General features: G+C 42.3%; 1 protein-coding gene across 3 annotated transcripts; it reads right to left on the bottom strand.

Annotated features, from left to right (window-relative positions):
- Positions 1-1,994: 1,994 nt before the first annotated feature.
- On the bottom strand, positions 1,995-20,615 carry GDPD1 (glycerophosphodiester phosphodiesterase domain containing 1). 3 transcript variants are annotated; one of them, XM_041425384.1, is made up of 11 exons: positions 19,763-20,077; positions 15,484-15,526; positions 12,071-12,206; positions 11,434-11,479; positions 10,757-10,875; positions 10,067-10,156; positions 9,205-9,338; positions 8,657-8,716; positions 7,850-7,901; positions 7,159-7,317; positions 1,995-2,158 (listed from the first exon to the last, which is right to left on the bottom strand). In XM_041425384.1, the coding sequence occupies exons 1-10, from the start codon at positions 19,896-19,898 to the stop codon at positions 7,195-7,197; spliced, it is 939 nt and encodes a 312-aa protein (XP_041281318.1). In that variant the 5' UTR covers positions 19,899-20,077; the 3' UTR covers positions 1,995-2,158; positions 7,159-7,194. The 3 variants fall into 3 exon arrangements, with proteins under 3 accessions (XP_041281318.1, XP_041281319.1, XP_041281317.1); XM_041425385.1 differs by lacking the exon at positions 1,995-2,158 and adding an exon at positions 20,576-20,615 and having other exon boundaries at positions 4,042-7,317; positions 19,763-19,947; XM_041425383.1 differs by lacking the exon at positions 1,995-2,158 and having other exon boundaries at positions 4,042-7,317.
- Positions 20,616-21,773: the final 1,158 nt, after the last annotated feature.

Consider the following 21,773-nt stretch of genomic DNA (forward strand, 5'->3'; position numbering starts at 1 on the left):
CACCACGGGGCTGACTGCAGAAATGAGGATATTCCATATTTCTCCTGGAAATCTCCCTCCATGAATTTTCCCAGCAGAGATTTTTGCACCCCAGCAGCTCACAGCCCCAGCAAACCCCAATTAAAAGCCATCCCCTCCGAGCTCTGTAATTAACACAGCAGCACCCAGCAGCTCAGCTCATTTGGAGGCTTCTCCCTGCACCTTTTTATTCCCTAATAACAATAATTCAGTGTATAAAGTACAGGTTTCATAATCCCAGAAGAGTTTGGGGTGGAGGGAACCTTAAAGTCCATCCCTGACATAGGCAGGGACTCTTCTCACTATCCCCTAGACAATTCTAATATTAAAAACATTTAATTAAATGTTAATCCCCAAAATCCACCAATACTAATCTCAATATTCACCATTATTAACCTCAAAATCATCAGTACTTACCCCAAAATTCATCATTACTAACCCCAAAATCCACAAATATTAATTCCCCAAATCCACCAATAGTGATCTTAAAATTCACCAATATTAACCCCCCAAATTCACCAATATTAACCCCCCAAAATCACCAATATTAACCCCCAAAAGCAACCCAGCCTCTCCACCACGCCACGGGGCTGACTGCAGAAATGAGGATATTCCATATTTCTCCTGGAAATCTCCCTCCATGAATTTTCCCAGCAGAGATTTTTGCACCCCAGCAGCTCACAGCCCCAGCAAACCCCAATTAAAAGCCATCCCCTCCGAGCTCTGTAATTAACACAGCAGCACCCAGCAGCTCAGCTCATTTGGAGGCTTCTCCCTGCACCTTTTTATTCCCTAATAACAATAATTCAGTGTATAAAGTACAGGTTTCATAATCCCAGAAGAGTTTGGGGTGGAGGGAACCTTAAAGTCCATCCCTGACATAGGCAGGGACTCTTCTCACTATCCCCTAGACAATTCTAATATTAAAAACATTTAATTAATATCTATCTGTCCATTTCTCACATCCGTGATTAAAGTTCTGCATCTTCAGGGCTGAAATATATTTGTTTTATGAGATTATTTTTCTTCTCTCTCCTGCTTAAGGAAATTCTTAATGATATTTTACTGCAGAATTCTTTAATTGGTAATAAGAGCAATATTCTGGTTCAAATGTTAAATACATGGAATAATAAGGCAAAATTTCAGTTAATTCTGATATTTTTGTGGGTCAAATAACATCCTAGCTTGTGCTATAAATTATTTTCCTTCCACACAAGCCAAGCCCACCCCTCTGATCACTGAAGCAGCTGGGTGAGGAATCCCACAACCAGATTTTCAACACTAAATTACATTTTTTTTCACCTCCTGTACACTCCTGGTACCATTTAAACTCACTGCTAACAAAGATTCCATCACCAGGCTAGTTAGCAGCTATTAAATACTCCCAATAAAGAGGAAAATTGCTATTTTTTTTTTAAATTTAATTGTGTTATCTTTAGACAGCTGCAAGAGGAGCTGCTTTGAAGGCTTACTTTAAGCTTCTTGTTTTCTCAGATAACCTCCTGCCTTCCCCATCCTGCAGCAAAAAGCAAACCCCAGATTTTCAGCCTCTCTCCCCAGGGCTAAAAACTCTGTATTTAACAGATCTAGACGAGGTTATCAGCAGGAAGTGGTGACAGAATTCACTTGAACTTTAAATCACCCAGAAACCATCAGCAAAACAATTTTACAGCATCAAAGAAGTGGATTTTTTTTTTTTCACCCCAGCAGAATTTTTCAGTACATTATTATTTACAAGGTGAACACCAATATTGTTTGTATGCAAAGGTTTCTGTTGTTTATTGGTTTAGGGTGAGGATAAATTGGAATTATATTGCTTTAAGTTCAGCATCACTGTGGAGATCTGGGGGCTCACACAGGTTTAAGGTTGTAGTAAAATATCACCATAAAAAAGCCAAAATTTCTTATGTTCTAAACCCCATGATTTACAAAAACCAGAAATTTTTTAGGGATAACAGTGTTTTATAAGGAGAATTTCACTCACTTTTGTAAAATAAAAGACTGGTTGATTTAAATGCTGCTTATTAAAGCTTCAAATCCCATTTTCACCTTTGATTCTGGGTTAGTTTGGTCACAAACTTTGCAAGCACAGCTTGGGCAGCACCATGAAAACTTCTGCTGGGCTGAGCTTTAGGGAAATCTATAAAAAAAAAAAAGAAAAAGTGAATTTTGGCTCTGCAATAATTACAACTTAACTTTCAACTGAACAGCTAACCAGGATTTTTCATTTCACTATTTGCAAACACTCATTTTTTGGAGCCTGAGCAGCACAGCTACTGTTTTCCCCTGCTCAGTGTCTGATATCAGTTTAAACCTTAATTATCATTTAAACAAGCAAAGCCCAACTGCTCCAGCATCTCTGCCTGGGGGAAACTTTTGTCCTGGCAATACTGAGAGGAGAGAAAATAGCAGATCACCCACTGAGGTACTGCCTCAACTCCTTGGGAATGAAGTGTGTGTTTAGAGCTGATAAAATCTCAGTTTCTTGGCATTCCTGAATTTCATTTACAGCAGGTGTTAATGGCCTTGTAACCAAGATACCTCCCCTGCTATTGCCTTTTTTTCTCTGAAATGGGAATATTTGACATTTTTGATGCAGAAGCGTCCTTCAAGTGTTTCCATCATTAACAGAAGTAGGTTTTTTGGGTTTTTTTTTCCAATTTCTATTTTTGGTCCAACAAAAAAAAAAAAACCAGTGCTTCATCCTACCCCAAAAATCACCAAGCCATGACTGTGCAGCTGTAAAATGAGCTCATTTTCCTTTCTGTCGCGATAATCCAGATTTTCCCATTAGGATTTCCGTTCCCTTTGCATAAATGGATGGTAAAATCTCAGGATGCGGGGCTGGAGGAGCATCCCCCCGGCTGCAGCTCTGCACTGCGGGCTGCCCTGGGGTGGTGGAGCCCTGGATGGGGATGGAATCCATCGGGAATCACAGCCCGGGCTGTGGCGGCCTCCCGCGGCAGCGGCGAGCAGGGACACAGCCCTTCATTTCCTACCCAAATCCATCCCTTCTGCACGGCCACGGGGAATTTCAGGGGCAAACCAATGTAAAAAAAATTAATTATATATATGTAATGTGAAATTAACTAGAAATAAGTAATAATCGATTGATTAAACTAAATAATTACATTATAATATATAATTAGAGTTAATTATTATATTAATTTCTATTTATTATATATAATAAATAGAAAAAGTATATTATACAAATATTAAAATGTAGATTAAATTTATATAAACGATAGTATAATTATTATATACTAGATAAATAATATATTAAAGTTTATAAACACTATAGTTATTATATATACACTAAAAATACATAAATTTTTACATAATATATAAAGTTATATATTATTTATATAATATAAACATATATTCTGTATTATATATAATTATATATTATAATAAAAGAATATATAATATTATAGTATATATCCTGAAAATTCCTTAAATTAATTAGCACCTCAAGCCTTCTTGCTTCAGGTAAATAAATTGTGAAGTTCTGAATATTCTGTTTGAGCTGCAGATTTAGGTCAGGTGACAGCACCTGAAGGGATCACAGAAAAATACTTCCAATGTTAAAAGACTCTGTAATGCCCCCCCAGTTCCCTGTTCTGGTTTACCAGACATTCAGGATGTGTTTTAAGAAACCAAAGAGCTCCAGAGCCATCTGGAGAAACCTCTCATCATGCTGGAGAAGTCCTTTAGAAGTTACTGAATATTGTAACACACAAAGCCCCACTTCACCTCTCTTACCTAAACATGAACCCTCATGGCTTTAAAATTACACTTGACCTTCAAACCTAATATTTAATGTAATTTAATGGCAATCCAGAAGGAAAGCTGGAAATTTTTCCTCTAGGATTAAAGGAAATCTTATCCTGTTGATCATCAGGAAGGACAGAAACTTGCTGCAAGTGGAATTCCTGGGGACACAAACTCAAACCAAGGATACTGTCAACACAAAATCACTCTCAGAGATTGGCTTTTAGGGAAAGAAGTCACACCTAACAAGCATTCAGTTTTAGACCTTTTATGAGCAAAGATGTTTTAATGTGCCACATTTCAAAAGCATCAAATCCTTCTTCACATGAAAAGAAAAGTCACTGCATAGCTTTGGAGCTAGAGAGGTCCACGAGACTTTCTGCAAATTAAAAGTGCATGAAATACATGCAGTCATCCTTCATACATAAAACAGTCTGCAACAGGGTTGAGAACACAGTGTTAAAACAATATTTAGAGTTAAAAGTACCTGAAAAGAATCTCTCCTCAGAGGGAGAGTAACTGAACATCCTCCTGGACAGTTGTGCAAGTTCTCAACAAAAGCTTTTCTGTACAAGTGGTTTAAAATTCCAGCGAGTTCTGGAATATTGCAAACAAGGATTGGATAGAAGAAATGTTTTACAGTTACCCCAAGTCCATGGTGTTTGTGACAAACAGTTATCATGGCCCAAGCCCTGTGCACTGGTGCTGGGATTCACCCATGGAACATCAGCTGTGCCATGAGATCCAAGCTGAGCTCTTGTGCTAAAGCCCCAACAGGTGAAGGAATAAAATAAATCCAGCAGCTTTTCCAGCACTGGACCCTTTCCCTCCCAGTCCAATTGTAGATATTTATCAAGCAGCAGATTTATCCAAGAGAGGTCAATGTATAAACAGCACAGTCAGAAGCTCCATCAGATGTAAGAACACTGCTGGTCTGACTAAAATAGGGTTGAAAAATGTGTTGAGAATTTTAAAAGGCAGAGATTTCCATCTCTACTACTAGAGAGATAACAAAAATATTAAAATTAAATATAAAACACTGTCGATTTCAGTGCCTGTGTTTTATCACTCCATATAGGATAATGGAAAATGGTTTATTTATTGAGTGTTGAGGGAAACTTGAGACAAAGTCAGAGATCAAAACTGGCATTTTAAAACTTAGCTCTTCCTAACTGAAACAAGACAGTTTTAATATGTTTTTGACAGTGTTCTCTAAAACCATAATTATATCTGCATCTTAATATTGGTGCATGTGTCAGAAATTCAATAGCAATAAAATTGAGTTTAAAAAAACCCACATTGCATAAAAACCTATCTGGAGCCACAAACTGCTAATAAATCCAGATTAGGACAGAAAGGTGGCATTTTTTAATTTACTGAGCTGCATGTGGAACATTTTCTATAACTATTCTGTGGCTTCTAAAAAGCAGGCAGAGCTGTGACTTGACTGATTATTAGCACTTATGTGACCAGACAGAACTGGTCTGAGAGGGAAACAGAAAGCTTAGTACCTAATAAATAATTTCATCCTTTTCCCCCCATGAACAGTTAGGAAGTTACATTTTCCTCTCTTCCATTCAATAAGCAACAAGGCTGATTAAATTAGGAGGAAATTGAATCTGCAGTCATCTTCACCAGGCAGATATTCAAAAGGACAACATTAACTCATCTGCCCCCATCAGCACATGTTCACTTGAATCCTAAATGCAGCAGTTTTTTTCCATTTCATCCAGACATATTCCTTAGAAAGGAACTGTGCTGCAGAAACAAACACTCTCCCTGCAGATGGATTTGGCATTCTCACAGCCTCCTGACAGGCAGTGGAACAGCAAAGATGCTCCACAATTATAAATATGGCACAGCAGCCAGGGGGGTGCAACAAAAACCCTCCCAAATCTGAGCTACCAAGGGGGAAAAAAATGACTTAAAAATCAGTTTTTAGCACAGTGGCTGCTCCTTGCAGTAAAAGCACATCTGACTACTGTGTTTATTATTAAGATCTATTATTTTCACATGAAATCCCTTCAGGAAACAGACACTGCTGGACCCAGACTCTTGTTCAGAGAGAGCATCTGATGATTCAGTGACTGAGCTCTATACATTGGGTGTCATTAATCCATAATCACAGCCCTGAACCCCCAGCCAAGACATGAGCACACCAAGGCACATGGGCACTGCAGGCTCCAACCTGTCTGACACAGGGGTAACTCCTGCTCACAAGGACACAACAGCATGGGAAGCTTCTAGAAACACCTTCCTGCCTAACCCCATTCCATCACACCTGGGGTTTCCTGGCTTTTGCCAGTAATTCCCACATCCATGCACATAAACTTGGATATTGAATGGGTTTTTGTGGAGAGAAAAGGCTAAAGTCTATACACATTCTAGATTGACACTTCCTCCCTTTATAAATACAAATAAAAATCTGCTTTGGGTGAATTCATTTAATAGGAACATTTTCATTTGTCCCTGAAACTCCTGACCAAATTGAAATCTTCTTTGGTCCCTCACCCTAAAAAACATCTTCCTGTTCATCAAGAACCACAAATGTGCAAAAGACTTTTAGGGCATTGTGAAAAGGCTATTTCAAAGTGAGTGGAATCTGTAACATGTGCAATTTTCCATCCTGGAAATCCAGCCACTGCCACGACAGGCAGGCCAGAGCCAGGGGCAAACCTGGACCCTGCACTGGAACTCGGTGTCAAATCCAGATCCTGGTTTAAATCCTGTGTTCAGACCTGGACCAACAAGTCACAGTGTTGCTATCACCTCAGAGGGTCCAAATCCAGTTCCAACTCAAGTTCAACATTCTTGTCAGTGAGAATAATGGAATAAATCTGTACTGAGTTAATTCTGGCTAAAAGTGATCACCTTCACTGAGTACACTTCACTGCCTGGCCAGACACAGTCTGCTTTGCTATTTCTCTGTGCCTGTTTATCTTCTTTTTTTTATTTTTTTTCTCTAGAAGTTACCTGAAATCTAAAAGCAACACAAGAAATGCAAACACACAGGCTACACTTTCAGAAATTCTTCAGTTTCTGCTCACTAGAATATAACTGGAATAACTGACATATCTGGACAGCTGCTTAGGAACACTTGTGACAGGTAAGATAATAAGCATTATCTACAGGTACCTTATCAGGCAACTCTCTTCCTAATCATCACCATTTGTGAAGTGTGCTGTTACTAAATGAGCTATTTACAAATGTAAACTATGTAATTAAAGTTTTAAAATAAATATACAGCCTTGACATTAGGTAGTGACTTGACAACAAGGTAACAGATCATCAGTTACACCTTTCCAACAAAAATGATCTGTGCATGCTGCCCCCAATTATTTTTTTTAATGAGGAAAATCCTTGGCTCACAAGCTGTTCTGGAAGGACTTTCTCAGTTTTCTTCCTTCATGCTGGGTAATTATGTAAGAACTCCTTCAGTTTTGTTGGATAGTCTGTCATCACTCCAGTAGCTCCAAGATCAAATGCTCTCTTGTATTCTTCCTCTTCATTCAGAACCCAAATGTAAACCTGTGAAATGAGATACAACAACCAAGTTATTACAGGAAATACTAATTTCTTGTTAAAAAGTGACTTTTGACCTAAATTGTTTGATCTGAGAGAGATGTTGCTGCATATTTAAAATTAAAGATGATTACACTGTGATGCTGGACTTTTCCCCCTCACCTTCCAAAAGGAACATTTTTTAATGGTGACTCCAATTCCACTACCTGAGACTTTGTATCCTTCTAGAAGTCAGTATTATTTTGTGATAGTCCCACATCAGATCACCAGTTTTGCAGATTTTGTAGGCTTAAGTTTGAAGTGGGGAAAAAAACTCATTAACTTCAAGGGATTAAAATGAAAAACTTTTTTTCCAGGTGTACAAATCTTCCTTTGCAACCAGAGCACAGCAAATACAACAGCAGCAGCTTTTGCTCAGGAACTAAACAGCAACTCGTGGTCCCAGAAACACAAAGAACTTGCAGGGGGGAACAGGAATCTCTTTCAAGGCTGTGTCTGTCTGGTTTGAATTCTCACTCACAGCTTTGCCCCACTGTACCTGGATGCCCCGAGCTGTGAGGTGATCAAACAGTGCCTTCCTCATCAGCAGCCTGGCAAAGGAGAGGGAGATTAATTAACAACCTCAAGTATATATGGAATTTTCAGTGTCTGTTGATGACCTGCAATGAAGTTCCCATACAGTGTGTAGAGTTTTCCACAAGAGAAGTTCAATTCTAGAAAACTCCAGTTCAAGCATTTCAAGTATCAACTCTGCTGAGGGTCAAATCCAGCAGAGAAATCCTTCACCCTGCAGGTACCTTACACCTTGTCTGATGAACCAACCACTCTGCTTTCAGGAGAGGTTTTATCCTTCCCACCAGAAGACATTAAAATGTCCTGGCCACTGGAGAAGCTGAACTAATAGATGTCAGAGCCAGGAGACACTGCAGTCACTGAAAACCTGTGACTAAATCCCCTCTGAAGCACAGATATTCTTAAAATGCAAAGTGTTCCTAGTAAGGCAAACTGTCTCTCCTCTGACAACACTATGAAACAGTCACATCCACAAAACCTGCATTCTGCATCTAATTGCATGTTAATTAGCTGAGCACACTTAAGGACAGAAGCTTAACAGATACAATTGGAATAATTGGATACTGCACCTTAGAAAGCTTCAGTGTATGGAAAATAAAAGCACAGAGCACACCTACATAGGATTTGAATCTGATTTATCCTGCACTGACAAAAAGCTGGAAGGAACTGAAAATATACAATGCATAGATATAGCAATAGCTAATCTTAGTTGAGTCAAGTGTTAATGTAAAGGCAAAATGTAAATAAAAACTTAATCAGACAGAAATCTTACGTGTCAGCCAGCCAGATAACAAATCTCTGGCTTCTTGACATCTTCTCTGGTTCTTTCAGCCTGTTGAGGAAGAGGAAACCAAAAATTACCAGAGCATAGATTAACATCTTAGTTGAGATGTTCCAGCAAAAGGAACATAAAGAATTAATCTTGCTCAAATTAGAGCAGTAATTTCACTGCTCAAGACAGTGACGTAGAATTGGGTTATACAAGAGAAATGAGCTACATTTAAGAGAAGCAGCAAGAGATGAGAGTTCTGCAGCATTTTGAGTGAAGAATGAGAAAGATTGTGAAATCTCATTTCCACCCTACTGCTGACTTGTCTCTTGGCCCCATCAGACAAATTTATTCTCAAGAAAAGAGGAGAAAAGAGGAAGAATCAGTTACAAATACAGAACTGCTGTGTATTACTGTGCACAGAATTCTCCCAGCAATAGGCAAAGGTGCCTAAACCAACAGAAAAGCAACCTCAGCCCAAAAAAGCAGTGCTCAGGGAGGCATCAGGGTTCACCTGCTTTACATTGGGGCAGCAGTGGGCTGTAACTCACTTGAGGATGATGGAAGGCATGGGAATCTCAAAGAATTCCTCCTTGAAGGGAACAAAGGGCAGCAGCCCAGTGTAGAACAGGCCAAGGAGCAGGAGGACACGCTGGGCACAGAAGATGGTGGGAATGTCAGAGTTCTGCAGGAACCAGGAAAGAGATTCTCAGTTATCTTGGTAGATTTTGACTCTGTTGCAATTAAATTTGCTCATCAATGCATGTCTGAAGTTCAGCAATCACACCCGAGAATAAGCTGCTTTATGTGAATAAATTTAACTGCTGTTCAGGTAGGAAATGGGATGCTGTCCTGCACAGATAAATTGAAATAATCAGCTAGACTGATCTATCAACAAGATGGATTTCACTCAGGTGCATAACTCCCTTGGACTAAGCACAATTTTAATTTAATTCTAAATTGTAAAACTCCTCAGCACAGGGAGGAGGTGAATTATAGCTGTGAAAGAACATCTTTATGCTGATACAACTCTGTCCACTAGTGGCCACATCCATTATTTTCATGCAAAGAAACAGACAATCAGCAATTCTTGGAAAAATTGCTCTTTATCAGATGAATGATGTGCAAAACAGGCTTCTAAGAATTCCTGGTATAAAACTGCAATGCCCTATATTTCATAAAACAAGAATAAAACATGACTAAGCTTAATTCCTCAAGTATGTTATGGCAGGGTAGAGGGGTGCTAACTGTGCTTGTCTTATTTTAGCAGTACAGCAAGCAGAACAATCTGAGCACAGAATTTCTCACCACGAGTAGAAGCCTGGCTTAGCTGGTTAAATCTTGATTTGCAGAGTGCTTTTCTGTAGGTTTTGTGAGCACACAGTACCAAAGCTCAGCTGGACTCAGCCTTACCTCCTTGAAACACTTGCACACAATCTCATAATTGACGTTGCCCCACACGGTCAGATGCTCTCTCTTGTACTGGCTCACCAGCTCTGAGACCTGCAGCACAGAAAGCACAACTCTCACGTGGAATCCCTGGAAATTAACTGCAGCATTATTTAACTGAAACTCTGCTTGCTTTGGAAATCATTACAGAAAAAGAGTTCTTTACTCTTTCCCATCGTAAGGTGGTTGGGATGCTTTGGTGGGAAATAAAGAGGTGTTTATACCTACAAAAAAACCCTAAAGAATTCAAGAAGCCTAAAAGACAAAATAATATTTTCTGGAAAGATTTCCCTCTGTGTTGAACACATCTACACAATAACATCATGTTTTTATGCTTCTTTGGAGGGCAAAGCAGCATAAAGTCCCTAAGGAGACCCTTCCCATGAGTTACAAACCAAACATGTCTCCAGCAGTGCTGGAGCAGGTTCTCTTCCAGATGAAGGGTCCTAAAAAGCTTTTACAGAGTATCTTGCACAAGATCCCTTCTCTGTCTCCTGTATTACCTCACACAGGGAGCAGGACCCAACACGTGAAGGGTGAAGCAGTCCAAGAACACAGATCTTGCTATCACAGACTGCCAGAACTCCAAAAAACTTCTGGAATATCAGCAGCATTCCCCTGCCTTTGCTGTCAGCTCAGCAGGTTCTCAGTTACCTTTCTGATCAACACGTCGTTGTTCATTTTGATGTCAATGTTGACAGGAGTTTCTGGAAATGCCTCAAACACCTCTTGCAGCAGTGGGATACGATTGTCTGTCCCCTCACACTGACTTTCTGGGGAAACAAGAAACTTCTCACTGCTGTGGCAACTTTTAATAAACCACAGATAAAAGCAGAAATGTCAGAGCACTCATTACCTTCAAACTTTAATAAAAGTATAAAGTTCCAAGGATAATCACGTTTTTAAACAAAAAATGACTTCATTCAGCTGTAATTAACTATGACAAGCTCATTTCCATAATGAAAATGCCCTGAGCATGTTGCACATTCAGGTTTTAACTTCATGAGATTCACTCATTATTTAGCAACAGTAGGAGTGCAGGCAACATTAAAATCCTGAAATAGCAAACACAGGCTCAGTTACCACACACCAAATGCAATGAGATTAACGTGAAAAAGACCAAATGAGAAGAAAATTTCCTTCTGAACTCCAAGTCATACCTACAGTGACTACTGCACTGCTTTCTACAGCCAGGGCTATATTTTTCTTTTGAAACTTATTTTGTCATTATATTGAGAGAAGCAAATGCACTTTTCTACTCCCTTTGCCAAAGGAGGAAAGTGCCATGCTGCAAAATGGAAAATTGAAACAGCAAGAGACAAACATCTCACCTTTCTGAAAGGTGACATCCAGCTTGCAGAGATAAGGTGGAAGTTCCTTAAAAATAAAAAGGAATGGAACAATCAATTCAAATACAGGGATATAATCATGACCCTCCTCCCAAAAGACAAAAAAAATCATAATTCATAAGCAACTTATCTCCTCATCCAAAAAACCAATTTAGTAGCACCATTTTCAGTATTAATTGAACTATTTGGCATTCTTAGATTTGTGTCACCTGTAGTTGAACAATGCAAAACGTTCCCAGATGTCTGAGAATTCTGAAAATTCCACAGTTGAGGCAGGGAGAGTTCCTCTCCCAGTTTTCTCACTAAAAAACTGGCCACACCAGGAAGAGCTTTTGTCACTCTGCCATCAGTGTGACAAAAGATCCCAGCTCCAGAGCCATTCACCCAAGCTGATACTGGAGGAGTAAATCACCCTCTGGAATGTGCCAGGTGTGATCTTCTGACTGCACAGGGAGTTCAGTGAGGGTGATTTAGGTTAGGGGTGGGTTTTTTGATTGGGTTTTTTATTGAGATGAATTCTCCCTTTTGGTTTTGGGCACCAGGCACACACAGAGCCCCCTGCCCACCCCACAAATGCATTTTTCAACATGCCCCCCAGCCCATTTTCTCCTCAACTCACCGAGTATTTGAGGTCAGATATGTTGACATCAACTCCTGTTGATCTCTTCAGGTTCTCATCATGGGACACAACCACTTGCTCATCTTTTGTCAGGTGACAATCCAGCTCCAACATGTCTGTCCCCAAATTAACCGCGCTGCAAGGAAAGGCTGCCCTGAACCACTCTGGGGCTTTGTGCAGCTCCAAACCCAACACATCCCATAAACCAACCCCAGTGGAACCTTTGGATGCTTTAATGGTGCAAGACATCCTCACAGTCCTGCTGCAAGGCAAGGAGCAAACAGGAATCCTCACCATCTCTGCTGCAGTGGGAAGCAGATACAAGAAAAAAACAAATAAAAAAATCTTGAAGCAGAGATGAGATTTTTGGCTCTGTCTCCCATAGGAATTGGGAAGCTCACCTGTGGATTGCAGCCTGCCACCCCAGGATTGAGCAACCTGCTCCTAAAGGATGGGGTAAGGATTTGGAGTGGGGTGTTTATGAGCAGCAGCACATCTGCCCACAGCAGGAAGTGAGGTTTTGAAAAAAGAAATTGAATTTGTGGTTAGAAACAACAAATGACAGGGGTGTGAAAGCTGGGTTTTTTTACTTTATTTACATTAATCAGGAAGGGACTGATCAAGAAATTAGCAGTGGGACTTTCAGGCTTTTGGCTGTTTTATTGGGTGGCAAAACAACCTTTAACTATTGTTTTAATGAAAAAGTTTTAATTTAAATTAAAAAGGAAATAAACCACTAAACATCCAGTCATATTTTTCAAAGCAAAATAACTATTCCTGTTCCAGCTAACTGCTTTGAAGAGATCTAATCCAATCCCAAATCCACTCCATAGTAGTTTGGTTCATAGGAGGAGTAAGGAAAGCAGAAAGTAATGATATTCATGGAAAATAAGAACAAGAAACCTCACATCAGAACAAAAAAAAAAGCTTTACTGCAATGAGCAGTGAATTGCACATTTAACTAGAAAAGAAGTGTCATTCCAGCAGACAGATAAAAGTCTGAACTCTTCCTTCAAAACCTTTTTATCCCCCTCTGAGCAAACCAACACCACCTGTGAGTTGTGCCTACCTGGGACCCAAAGCTCTGTAAATTCAGTACCAGCCTTTTCCTCATGGGCTTTATTGGCTGCTGAACACAGCCCATGAACATCCACTAGTGCAGTAACAAACAAAAAAAATAAATCAGAACACACTCCCCAAAGTGTTTAACACAATTTGTGGTCCAGCTGGGATAATGACCAAGGAGGGCTGTCAAATTAAAGCCAATTTGTGAACTGTTTGCCAGTGCTGCTAATTAAGAATTAGGAGAGGAACAAAATCCTGTTACATATGGAAGAATCACAGGCTGTACTGGGTGAATTTTTCCTCCTGAGGGAAAGCAACTCCAAATCTGCTGCAGGAGATTTGCCAAATCTGTAGATGTTCCCATGTTTTATCCTTTCACCAGCTGATTTTATCAGCAATATTTCTTGCTTAAGAAAATCAGGGCTGATGCTGCATGGAAAGAGGAGAACAACAACTTTCCTTGTTAACAAATTTGAGACTTTGCCAGGCCCTTACAAGCAGCTCACTGCTAAATAAGCTTCCTCAAGTGCTGAGCTTTCCCAGCTGGAAATCAGTTTGTTCTGTCAAATTCACACTGCTCCAGAGAAGGCTCCAGAGTCAGAACATCATTGTGGATTCAGATCCAACTGCTCCAGAACTCAAGCTGTGAGATAGGCTCACATTTGCAAATTAGGGTGAGAGTGCTCCTGCTTAAAATCTGTTGTTTTAGAATCTAAAACCACCACAGAAGCATTTAAATACGGTAGGACAAGATTATAGCACCCCCATCTATTATGCATCTTACCCAATTAAAAAAAACTAAAAAAAAATATTGTCTTTGGTACAAAAAGCTTCTAATTTCCTTCCAGAATATTTGTAAATTAAGCAGTATAGAAACTGAAATTGCCAATAAAGGTCTCCCCCCCCCATACACACACTCTCTTTTGGATTCAACTACAGCAACAGGCAAATATTGCTGCTTGTGCAAACCTGCAGGAACAGCTCCTGCAGACACACCCTGTCTGGCTTCACACAGAATCTGATGGATTATAAATTGATCAGCTCTTATCAGCTCTGTGAGTCAATCCTGACCATTTTGCACCAGCCAGATCACTGATTTTCTACCCCATTCCTTTTGCTGCTTTACTTGTGAAGATGGGAATGAACAAACAGGATGGACAAAGCCTTTAGCCCTTCCCAAAAGGAGCCAGGAGAGTTTCCACTCCTAACAGGAGGTAATTGCTCTGCTTCCTGCAGAGCTACCCTGGCTCTCTTTACTCAGATGAACTTTGCTATTGGCAGCTGTTGTGGGTTCAAAAACTGGACCTCAATGCATTTTTTCCCATCACAGCTGTAAAATAATTAAAATGGATGAAAGAGAGTCAGCAAAACATTATCACAAAATGTATTACCCTCAGCACAGTCCTTACTCTAAGTATTACTGCTTATTTCTGGGAATAAAATAAAAATAGATTATGGAATAACTTCCATTGCAAGAGCCCTTTGTGAATGATTATGATATGAAATGAAAATTAAGAACGATTATGATATGAAATGAAAATTAAGAAATGGTTAAAAAAAAGGGAAGAAGCACTTTCAGAAAGTCTGGTAGCAGACTTGAAAAAAGGCAGGCCAGCAGGAAAAAACCACAAAACAAAAAGCCACACAAAACTATGCTGAGCTTCCATGGAGATAGAAAATAGTGCAGTACTTTCTTTTATTTGGTTGGGAAAGCTGGCACCCCTCAGGCTGCAGGGAAACAGCAAACTGATGAGGCTCCTTAGCACAAAGCAAATTAGAAAAACCCCAAACAAAACAAAGAGGAGCCCACATAATGTGGTCCCTTCTCAGCAGCAGCTGGAGTTTTAGATATGTTTCTTCTTCAAATGCCTTTGAGAACCTTGTTAAAATTCACTACTTAAATGCTGGAGGCTTAAAAGGCTTTCTGGTCCCAACCCCATTTTAAACCCTGAGTAAGAGGCTTTCACACATTGCGTGACTGCAGCCTGTGAGTGCAGGAAAAAAAAAAACATAAACAGCAGCATTTTCTGCTTTATAGTGATTAATTAATTAATAGAAGTAATGACCATTGAGCACAGTATTGTTTGCTGTTTTACTGGCTAGCACAGCTCGGGCCTCAGGGTTTGCTTCCATTTGTTACTATGCACAGACCATAGTTTGTGGTATCCCAACTGCTTCTGGTGTTTTATGTTTGGCAATCCACAGGAGTTCTCCAGAGGAGAGCTGATTTTCAGAAACAGGACACTGTGACCCCAAAGAACTGATGAAGTCCCATCTCCCTTGGTTGCTTCACTCACTAAAGACACTGAGGACACCTAATTTAGATATTCTCATCCTTCTGTACTCACTGGTGAAAGGCTGCCATTGTGTTCTCCAGGTTCTCTCCAGCACCTACAGAAACAACAGAAATAAAACTTAGACAAAATCATTTTCCTCCCCTCAATCCCACTGAAAATACAATTAAAAACTAGCAGGTTTTAAAATCTACATATTTTGAGAAATGAGGATGAAGCTCAAGGCAGAAATCTTTGTTGTCACCAATGTCCTGGAGAGACACGACCTTCTCCAAGGAAATGATTTTTAAAAACTTATCTTGGATTTGTGTAACCCTTAGAATATTCAAACCAAAGCATTTGTTTTACCAGAGGTATTTAGCTAGGACAATAAGCCCCACAGGCATAGGGAAAGTACATGCAAAAATGTATTTGAGACTTGGTGGGAAGAGTAACAAGAGAAAAAAAAATAACAAAAAGCTATGAATGAAAGCACCCAAGACATTGTAAAGCTGACACTCCCTAAATGTAAAACCCAGCTGGGGTGAAAGAGGTGGCAACCTCTTTGTTCAGTGCAAGGATATTCCCTAAACAGCACAGATTTGTCAATAAAGGCTTGTGCTGCAGGAGAAGGAATGAAACACACACCATTTTCAGTTAAGAAGTGAAAGGACAAGCAAATTTCATTTTCACTCAGGCAGGATTAAACTCTGCAACTCCTAAGCCAGCAATCTCTGCATAAAAATCTTTGAAAATCAGCCTGATTAGGGACTGGAAAAGGTTGTGCCTTTTTCAACCTCTTTCTGAGGTTGTGCCTCAGAAAACAGGCAATATTACAGACTGAGAAACAAAACAACCTCAGGAGGATACACGTGCTGATGAAGATATCTATGCAAATTTCAACTGCTCTCTGACAGTAATGAATGACAGACTTGGTAAACAGCAATTATAAGAGCTCCAATTAAGGCCTTGCCTATTAACAAGACCTCACCACGACATACTTACCTAAACCTGTGTTCAGTTACTTTAATTAAAGCAATGCACAACCACCAATTTAAAATTGTTGTTCTCGGACAGGTTTACAAAATGGAAGACTTAATTTAGAACCATGATGACAAAAATTTGCAGGGTTTAATGTAAAACAATATGGTGAGTCCCCAGCAGCTTCTGTGATCAGACACTCACCAACATTTTATGGGATTTGATTGCAGAACTGGGAGTTGGCTGAGTAGCAAAAGTGAACCAAGGGACAAAGGAGGGCAGGAGAACCTCAAGGTACCCATCTGGTGATTGCCTAACAAACGGGAATCCCCTGCACAGGGCCTGGCTGATGAGTTACAAATTAACTGCAATAATAATTGAGGTTTTAGACAGCTTATCAGCTGGGGCAATCCAGCCCATACATCCTGAACGGTGAGGGAAGGGCCAAAACGCCTGAGTCAAGCCTTCAATTTGTGAACAAAGCAAGAGTGTCCTAACACTCCTGGGCAGAAAGTTCCAAAAATAAAACTTCTAAGTGGCTGATCTGGCAAATCATGTGGCAGGGAGGTGGTCAAGGGCCAGGGATGGTGAGTCAAATGCCTGACTTGTAGCATTTTGGGGGAAATGAGAAACAAAGTTGAGAGATCAGCTGAAAGAGGAATTCTAAATCAGCAACCCCATGCAGAAAAGGGAACTACACAAGTTATTGGATTAAAGTCATTGTCTCCCAGAAAAGTGAGAAGGCTGGGCTGACCAAAGGGCTCCTGACACTTCCTCAAACACCCCTCCAGCTTCGTGGGCTCATTCCCTACGAGGAACACACCTTCCCCAGCCAAAATGGCACATCCAGACATCAGGAGGGCACATTCCCACTGCAAGCACCACCATGGCCAACAGGGAGCCAACACCAAGCCCTGCCTCAAGGAGATGACCCTCAGAAGGTTTTGGGGCCAGCAGCTCAAGGGAGGTGATTGCTCCCCTCTGTTCAGCATTGGTGAAGCCACACCTGGAGCACCACATCCAGTTCTGGGCTCTAAAGCAGAAGACTGACATGGATCAACCAGAGCAAGTCCAAGGAAGGGCTGTGAAAATTAAGGGATGAGAGAGTCTCGTGTACAATGAGAGGCTGAGGGTGCTGGAATTGTTTTGTCTGGGGAGGATCCTACAGGTGTAAATACTGGATGTTGGAATTGTTTTGTCTGGGGAACAGAGGCTGGGGAGGATCCTACAGGTGTAAATACTGGATGGGAGTAAAGACTCAGCCAAACTCTTCTTAGTGGTGCCCAGGGAAAGGACAAGAGGAATGGGAACAGGTTTAAATGCAGGAAATTCAGTTTATAAATGTAAGAAAATCCCCCTTTTTTGTTGCAAGAGTGATAAACTTTGGAACAGGCTCCCTGGAGAGGTTGTGGAGACTCCATCCCCAGATGTATTCAAAACCTAACTGGACCAGGTCCTGGTTGACCTGCTCTGGTCAGACACAATCTCCAGAAGTCCCTTCCAATCTGAATTATTCTGTATAAAAATCATTGTGGTACCCTCTCTCAGAGACCCTGCAACCCAGGGCTGCTGGCATTGACAGAGGATTCCAACACAGAATATCAAGACTCAATAACTGCTCTCAGAAATGACAAATTTTAAAATTATGCAGACGTGAAGAAATAACTCAGGGATGATTCTACAAAATGAGGTGACAAAATTCTTGAAAGAAAAGGCAAGATAAATCAAGCCCCTCAGACTTAAAAACTTCACTGTACAAGGTTTCATCCCAGAGAGGAAAAAGCCAAACAAGTCAAGCGTTACCTTGATCTCCCAAGCTAATTGGAGTAATGCAATAGGAAACCTGACACTGAGTCTAAAGCTACAGCATGACTAAAGCCCGAGAACTCAAGTCCCGCAGGAATTTATGTTACAGGGTAAACACCAAAGAGAGCAAAGCACGAGTGATCTTCAGCCTCCGATGGGCAAAAAGCTGCTGCAACGTTCAGGGCTGCCCTCCTGCCTCAGGTGGATTTCACAGGAACAATTCACAGATCGTGGACTTTGAATGCCTGAGGAATAATCCTCCCTTAAGCGAGGCTTTCCTGCTGTTCCGACGGAGCTTAGAGCAACTGGCCCAAGCCCTCGCATTCCAGGCTCAGGGCTGCGTGTCTTAACTAAGGCGCTTGCAAAGGAGTGAGAACAGAAGATTAACGGGATCATACCAAGTTGCAACAAAGTCGCCTGCAAGTTTTTAACAGCTTAAAAACCAAACTAGGAAACCCTTAAAATTAAGAACCTTTTCTTTTGCTGAAGGGAAAACATAAATACCAAACAACAGATACAGTTAGTCCACATAAAGAGCTACATTTTATGCTATATTTAAAGCTATAGTTACAAAGAAATTTAAACTGCCAAATAAACTAAATCAAAGAAGTGCCAGGAATAAAATCATTAAGAGATTAGCTCCGGTTTTTATATTTTGATAATTCAAGGCAGCAGCATTTGTTAAGGACCACTGGCTCAAACCCTGCATAAAGTGGCACAAAGTATGATATTGAAAACTGTTTAAACTCAGCACCAGACATCTCTCACACAGAATATCAAAAAATATTTACTGGCAAACTACCTATTTTCCAAAAATTAGGTGAGGCAGCAGGGAAGAAAACAAAGCTGATCTCTACAGAACAGGAAGACACACCTCGCTGCATTTCCCCCCTCCCAATGCTTTGGAATAGGTAGGAGAAACTTAAAAGCCTATTTTAGACAGAATCAACATGCCTGACTTTCAAATGCAAGAGGGTTTTTTACCAGGGCACTGAGCCATTCACTGTCTGCCTGCAATACCGAGGAGAACAAGAACAGAGTCACAGCAAATTTTGCTTCTCATGAAAGCAGAAAGCAAAGCAAACAGGAGGTCAGAGGCAAGAAAATTGCTCTCTTGTACCTGACCTAAGCAACAGCCAGACGCCCATCTGGTTGGGGAGAGAAATACCAGGATACAGAATCGTCAGAAGAAAAATAATTAAAAAAAAAAAAATACAGACGTGTTTGAGGGGGGAAACATCACGCCCCACCAAAAAAAAAAAAAAAAAAAAAAAAAAAAAAGCTGATTTTCGACTGGCGCGGCTGGACTTCGGAGATTAATTCCGCGCTGAACCGAGGCACTGGTCAGCAGGTGGCACCTAAAATTAGGCTGAGGGAGGAAGGTTTAAAGGGAGCCCGCTGCAAGCCACGGACACCGCGCAGTCCCTCACGAGCCTCCCGTGCCCGGGGTCGTGAGGGAGCATCGCCCGCGGGCCGCGGAGCCGGGCGGGGACCGTCCCTCAGGAGCGGCAGAGAGCAGAAAAGCTCCCGCATGCCCTGCCCTCCCTCCCCGCACCCCCTCACTCACCGCCGCGGTGCGAGATGTGCCGGCAGCGAAAGCGCTGCCGCTTGGGCCGGTGGAGCAGCCCCGGGCACTTGAGGAGAAGCGCGGAGGTGAGGACGTATCCACCTATCGTGGAGAGCACGTAGAGCGCGGCCGACATCCTGCGCCTGTCACCAGCCGCCCCGGCCCGTCCTGCCGCGGTCTCTGTCCCCGTCCCAGCCCGCAGCCGGCTCGCGGCGAGGCGGAGCCGCTGCGGGACGCGGAGGCTCCGAGGCAGCGGCGGCTCTGAGGGAGCGCAGCCTCTGCGCCCGCGCAGCCGCCCCGGCGCCGCGAGGAGCGCAGGCGCGGCGGCCCCGCGCCCTTCTTCCCTTCCCGCCCGGCCGTGAGGGGCTGCCCGCAGCCTCCGCTGCTTCACAATGGCTCTGGGGGTAATTCCCAATTATACGATTTAATTCCCAACCGCGCCGTGCCGGCTTTCCGCTCGCAAGCGGAGGGATGTATTTTCCACACCCCCGCCCAGCGCCCGCCTCATGGGCGGGGCTGTCACGGTCAAAAACCACTTCGTAAGTGCTGTGGGGTAATTCTCAATTACACGCTTTTATTTTTCACCTGGCTGTGCCGGCACTCCCCTCACAGGTGGAAGGATGCATTCCCCATACCCAGCCCCTCAGAGACGTCGTTTTCCCAAGGAAGGGATGCGTTTTCCTTCACTCAGCCCCTCAGACCCGCCATGTTCCAAATGGGAGGGAAACGCTTTCCCCACACAGCCCCTCAGAGGTCATAAAACCATAGAACAGTTGGGTTGGATCTTTGGCCCGTCCTGCCGCGGTCTCTGACCCCGTCCCAGCCCGCAGCCGGCTCGCGGCGAGGCGGAGCCGCTGCGGGACGCGGAGGCTCTGAGGGAGCGCAGCCTCTGCGCCCGCGCAGCCGCCCCGGCGCCGCGAGGAGCGCAGGCGCGGCGGCCCCGCGCCCTTCTTCCCTTCCCGCCCGGCCGTGAGGGGCTGCCCGCAGCCTCCGCTGCTTCACAATGGCTCTGGGGGTAATTCCCAATTATACGATTTAATTCCCAACCGCGCCGTGCCGGCTTTCCGCTCGCAAGCGGAGGGATGTATTTTCCACACCCCCGCCCAGCGCCCGCCTCATGGGCGGGGCTGTCACGGTCAAAAACCACTTCGTAAGTGCTGTGGGGTAATTCTCAATTACACGCTTTTATTTTTCACCTGGCTGTGCCGGCTCTCCCCTCACAGGTGAAAGGATGCATTCCCCATACCCAGCCCCTCAGAGACGTCGTTTTCCCAAGGAAGGGATGTGTTTTCCTTCACTCAGCCCCTCAGACCCGCCATGTTCCAAATGGGAGGGAAACGCTTTCCCCACACAGCCCCTCAGAGGTCATAAAACCATAGAACAGTTGGGTTGGATCTTTAGAGATCACTTAGTCCAGCCCCTTATGTCATATTCCAAACAGGAGGGATGCATTTTCCACACCCAACCCCTCAGAGATGTCACATTCCAAACGCAGGGATGTGTTTTCTTCATCCATTCCCTCAGCGATGTCACATTCCGAATGGGAGGGACACATTCCCCACATCCAGAGATCACAGAGCCATGGAATGCTTGGAAAGGATCTTTAAAGCCCATCTAACCCAAGCCCTAATGCTGTATTCCACAGGAAGGGATGTCGTTTCCTCACCCAGCCCCTCACAGATATATTCTGAGCAGAAACCAGGTCTCAGCTCCGGTCATGCAGTTTAATTACTGTACTATAGCAAACTGGCAAATTAAATTTTGTGTGCATTCTAATTAGAAACAAATATTCCAGAAATTAAATTAGGTCTCAGCATACAGCCTTACATCTTACCTCAGTTAAAAGTCGATTTACTGTGGCTGATTTTTTGGCACTGAGAGTCACTTGATACAGGTGAGTACAGTTTCTGGCTTTGCTGTTAATACACATCAGAACTGCAGTTATCTTTTTTTTTTCAAGACAATGATTTCTCCTATCATCACATTAAAAGCATCATTTACATACAAATAC

Source organism: Onychostruthus taczanowskii, unplaced genomic scaffold (genome assembly GCF_017590055.1).
Source record: "Onychostruthus taczanowskii isolate IOZ18803 unplaced genomic scaffold, ASM1759005v1 scaffold89, whole genome shotgun sequence".
Taxonomy (NCBI): Eukaryota; Metazoa; Chordata; class Aves; order Passeriformes; family Passeridae; genus Onychostruthus; species Onychostruthus taczanowskii.

What these genes read in the sequence shown, in the direction of transcription:
- GDPD1 (XM_041425384.1), bottom strand. Translation starts at nt 19,898, where the DNA reads ATGTCGGCCGCGCTCTACGTGCTCTCCACGATAGGTGGATACGTCCTC. An exon ending in GCACATCTCGCACCGCGGCG is followed by an intron (nt 15,527 to 19,762) that starts GTGAGTGAGGGG and finishes TTGTTTCTGTAG; the next exon opens with GTGCTGGAGAGAACCTGGAG. An exon ending in ATGCCTTCCATCATCCTCAA is followed by an intron (nt 8,717 to 9,204) that starts GTGAGTTACAGC and finishes CTTCCTCAACAG; the next exon opens with GCTGAAAGAACCAGAGAAGA.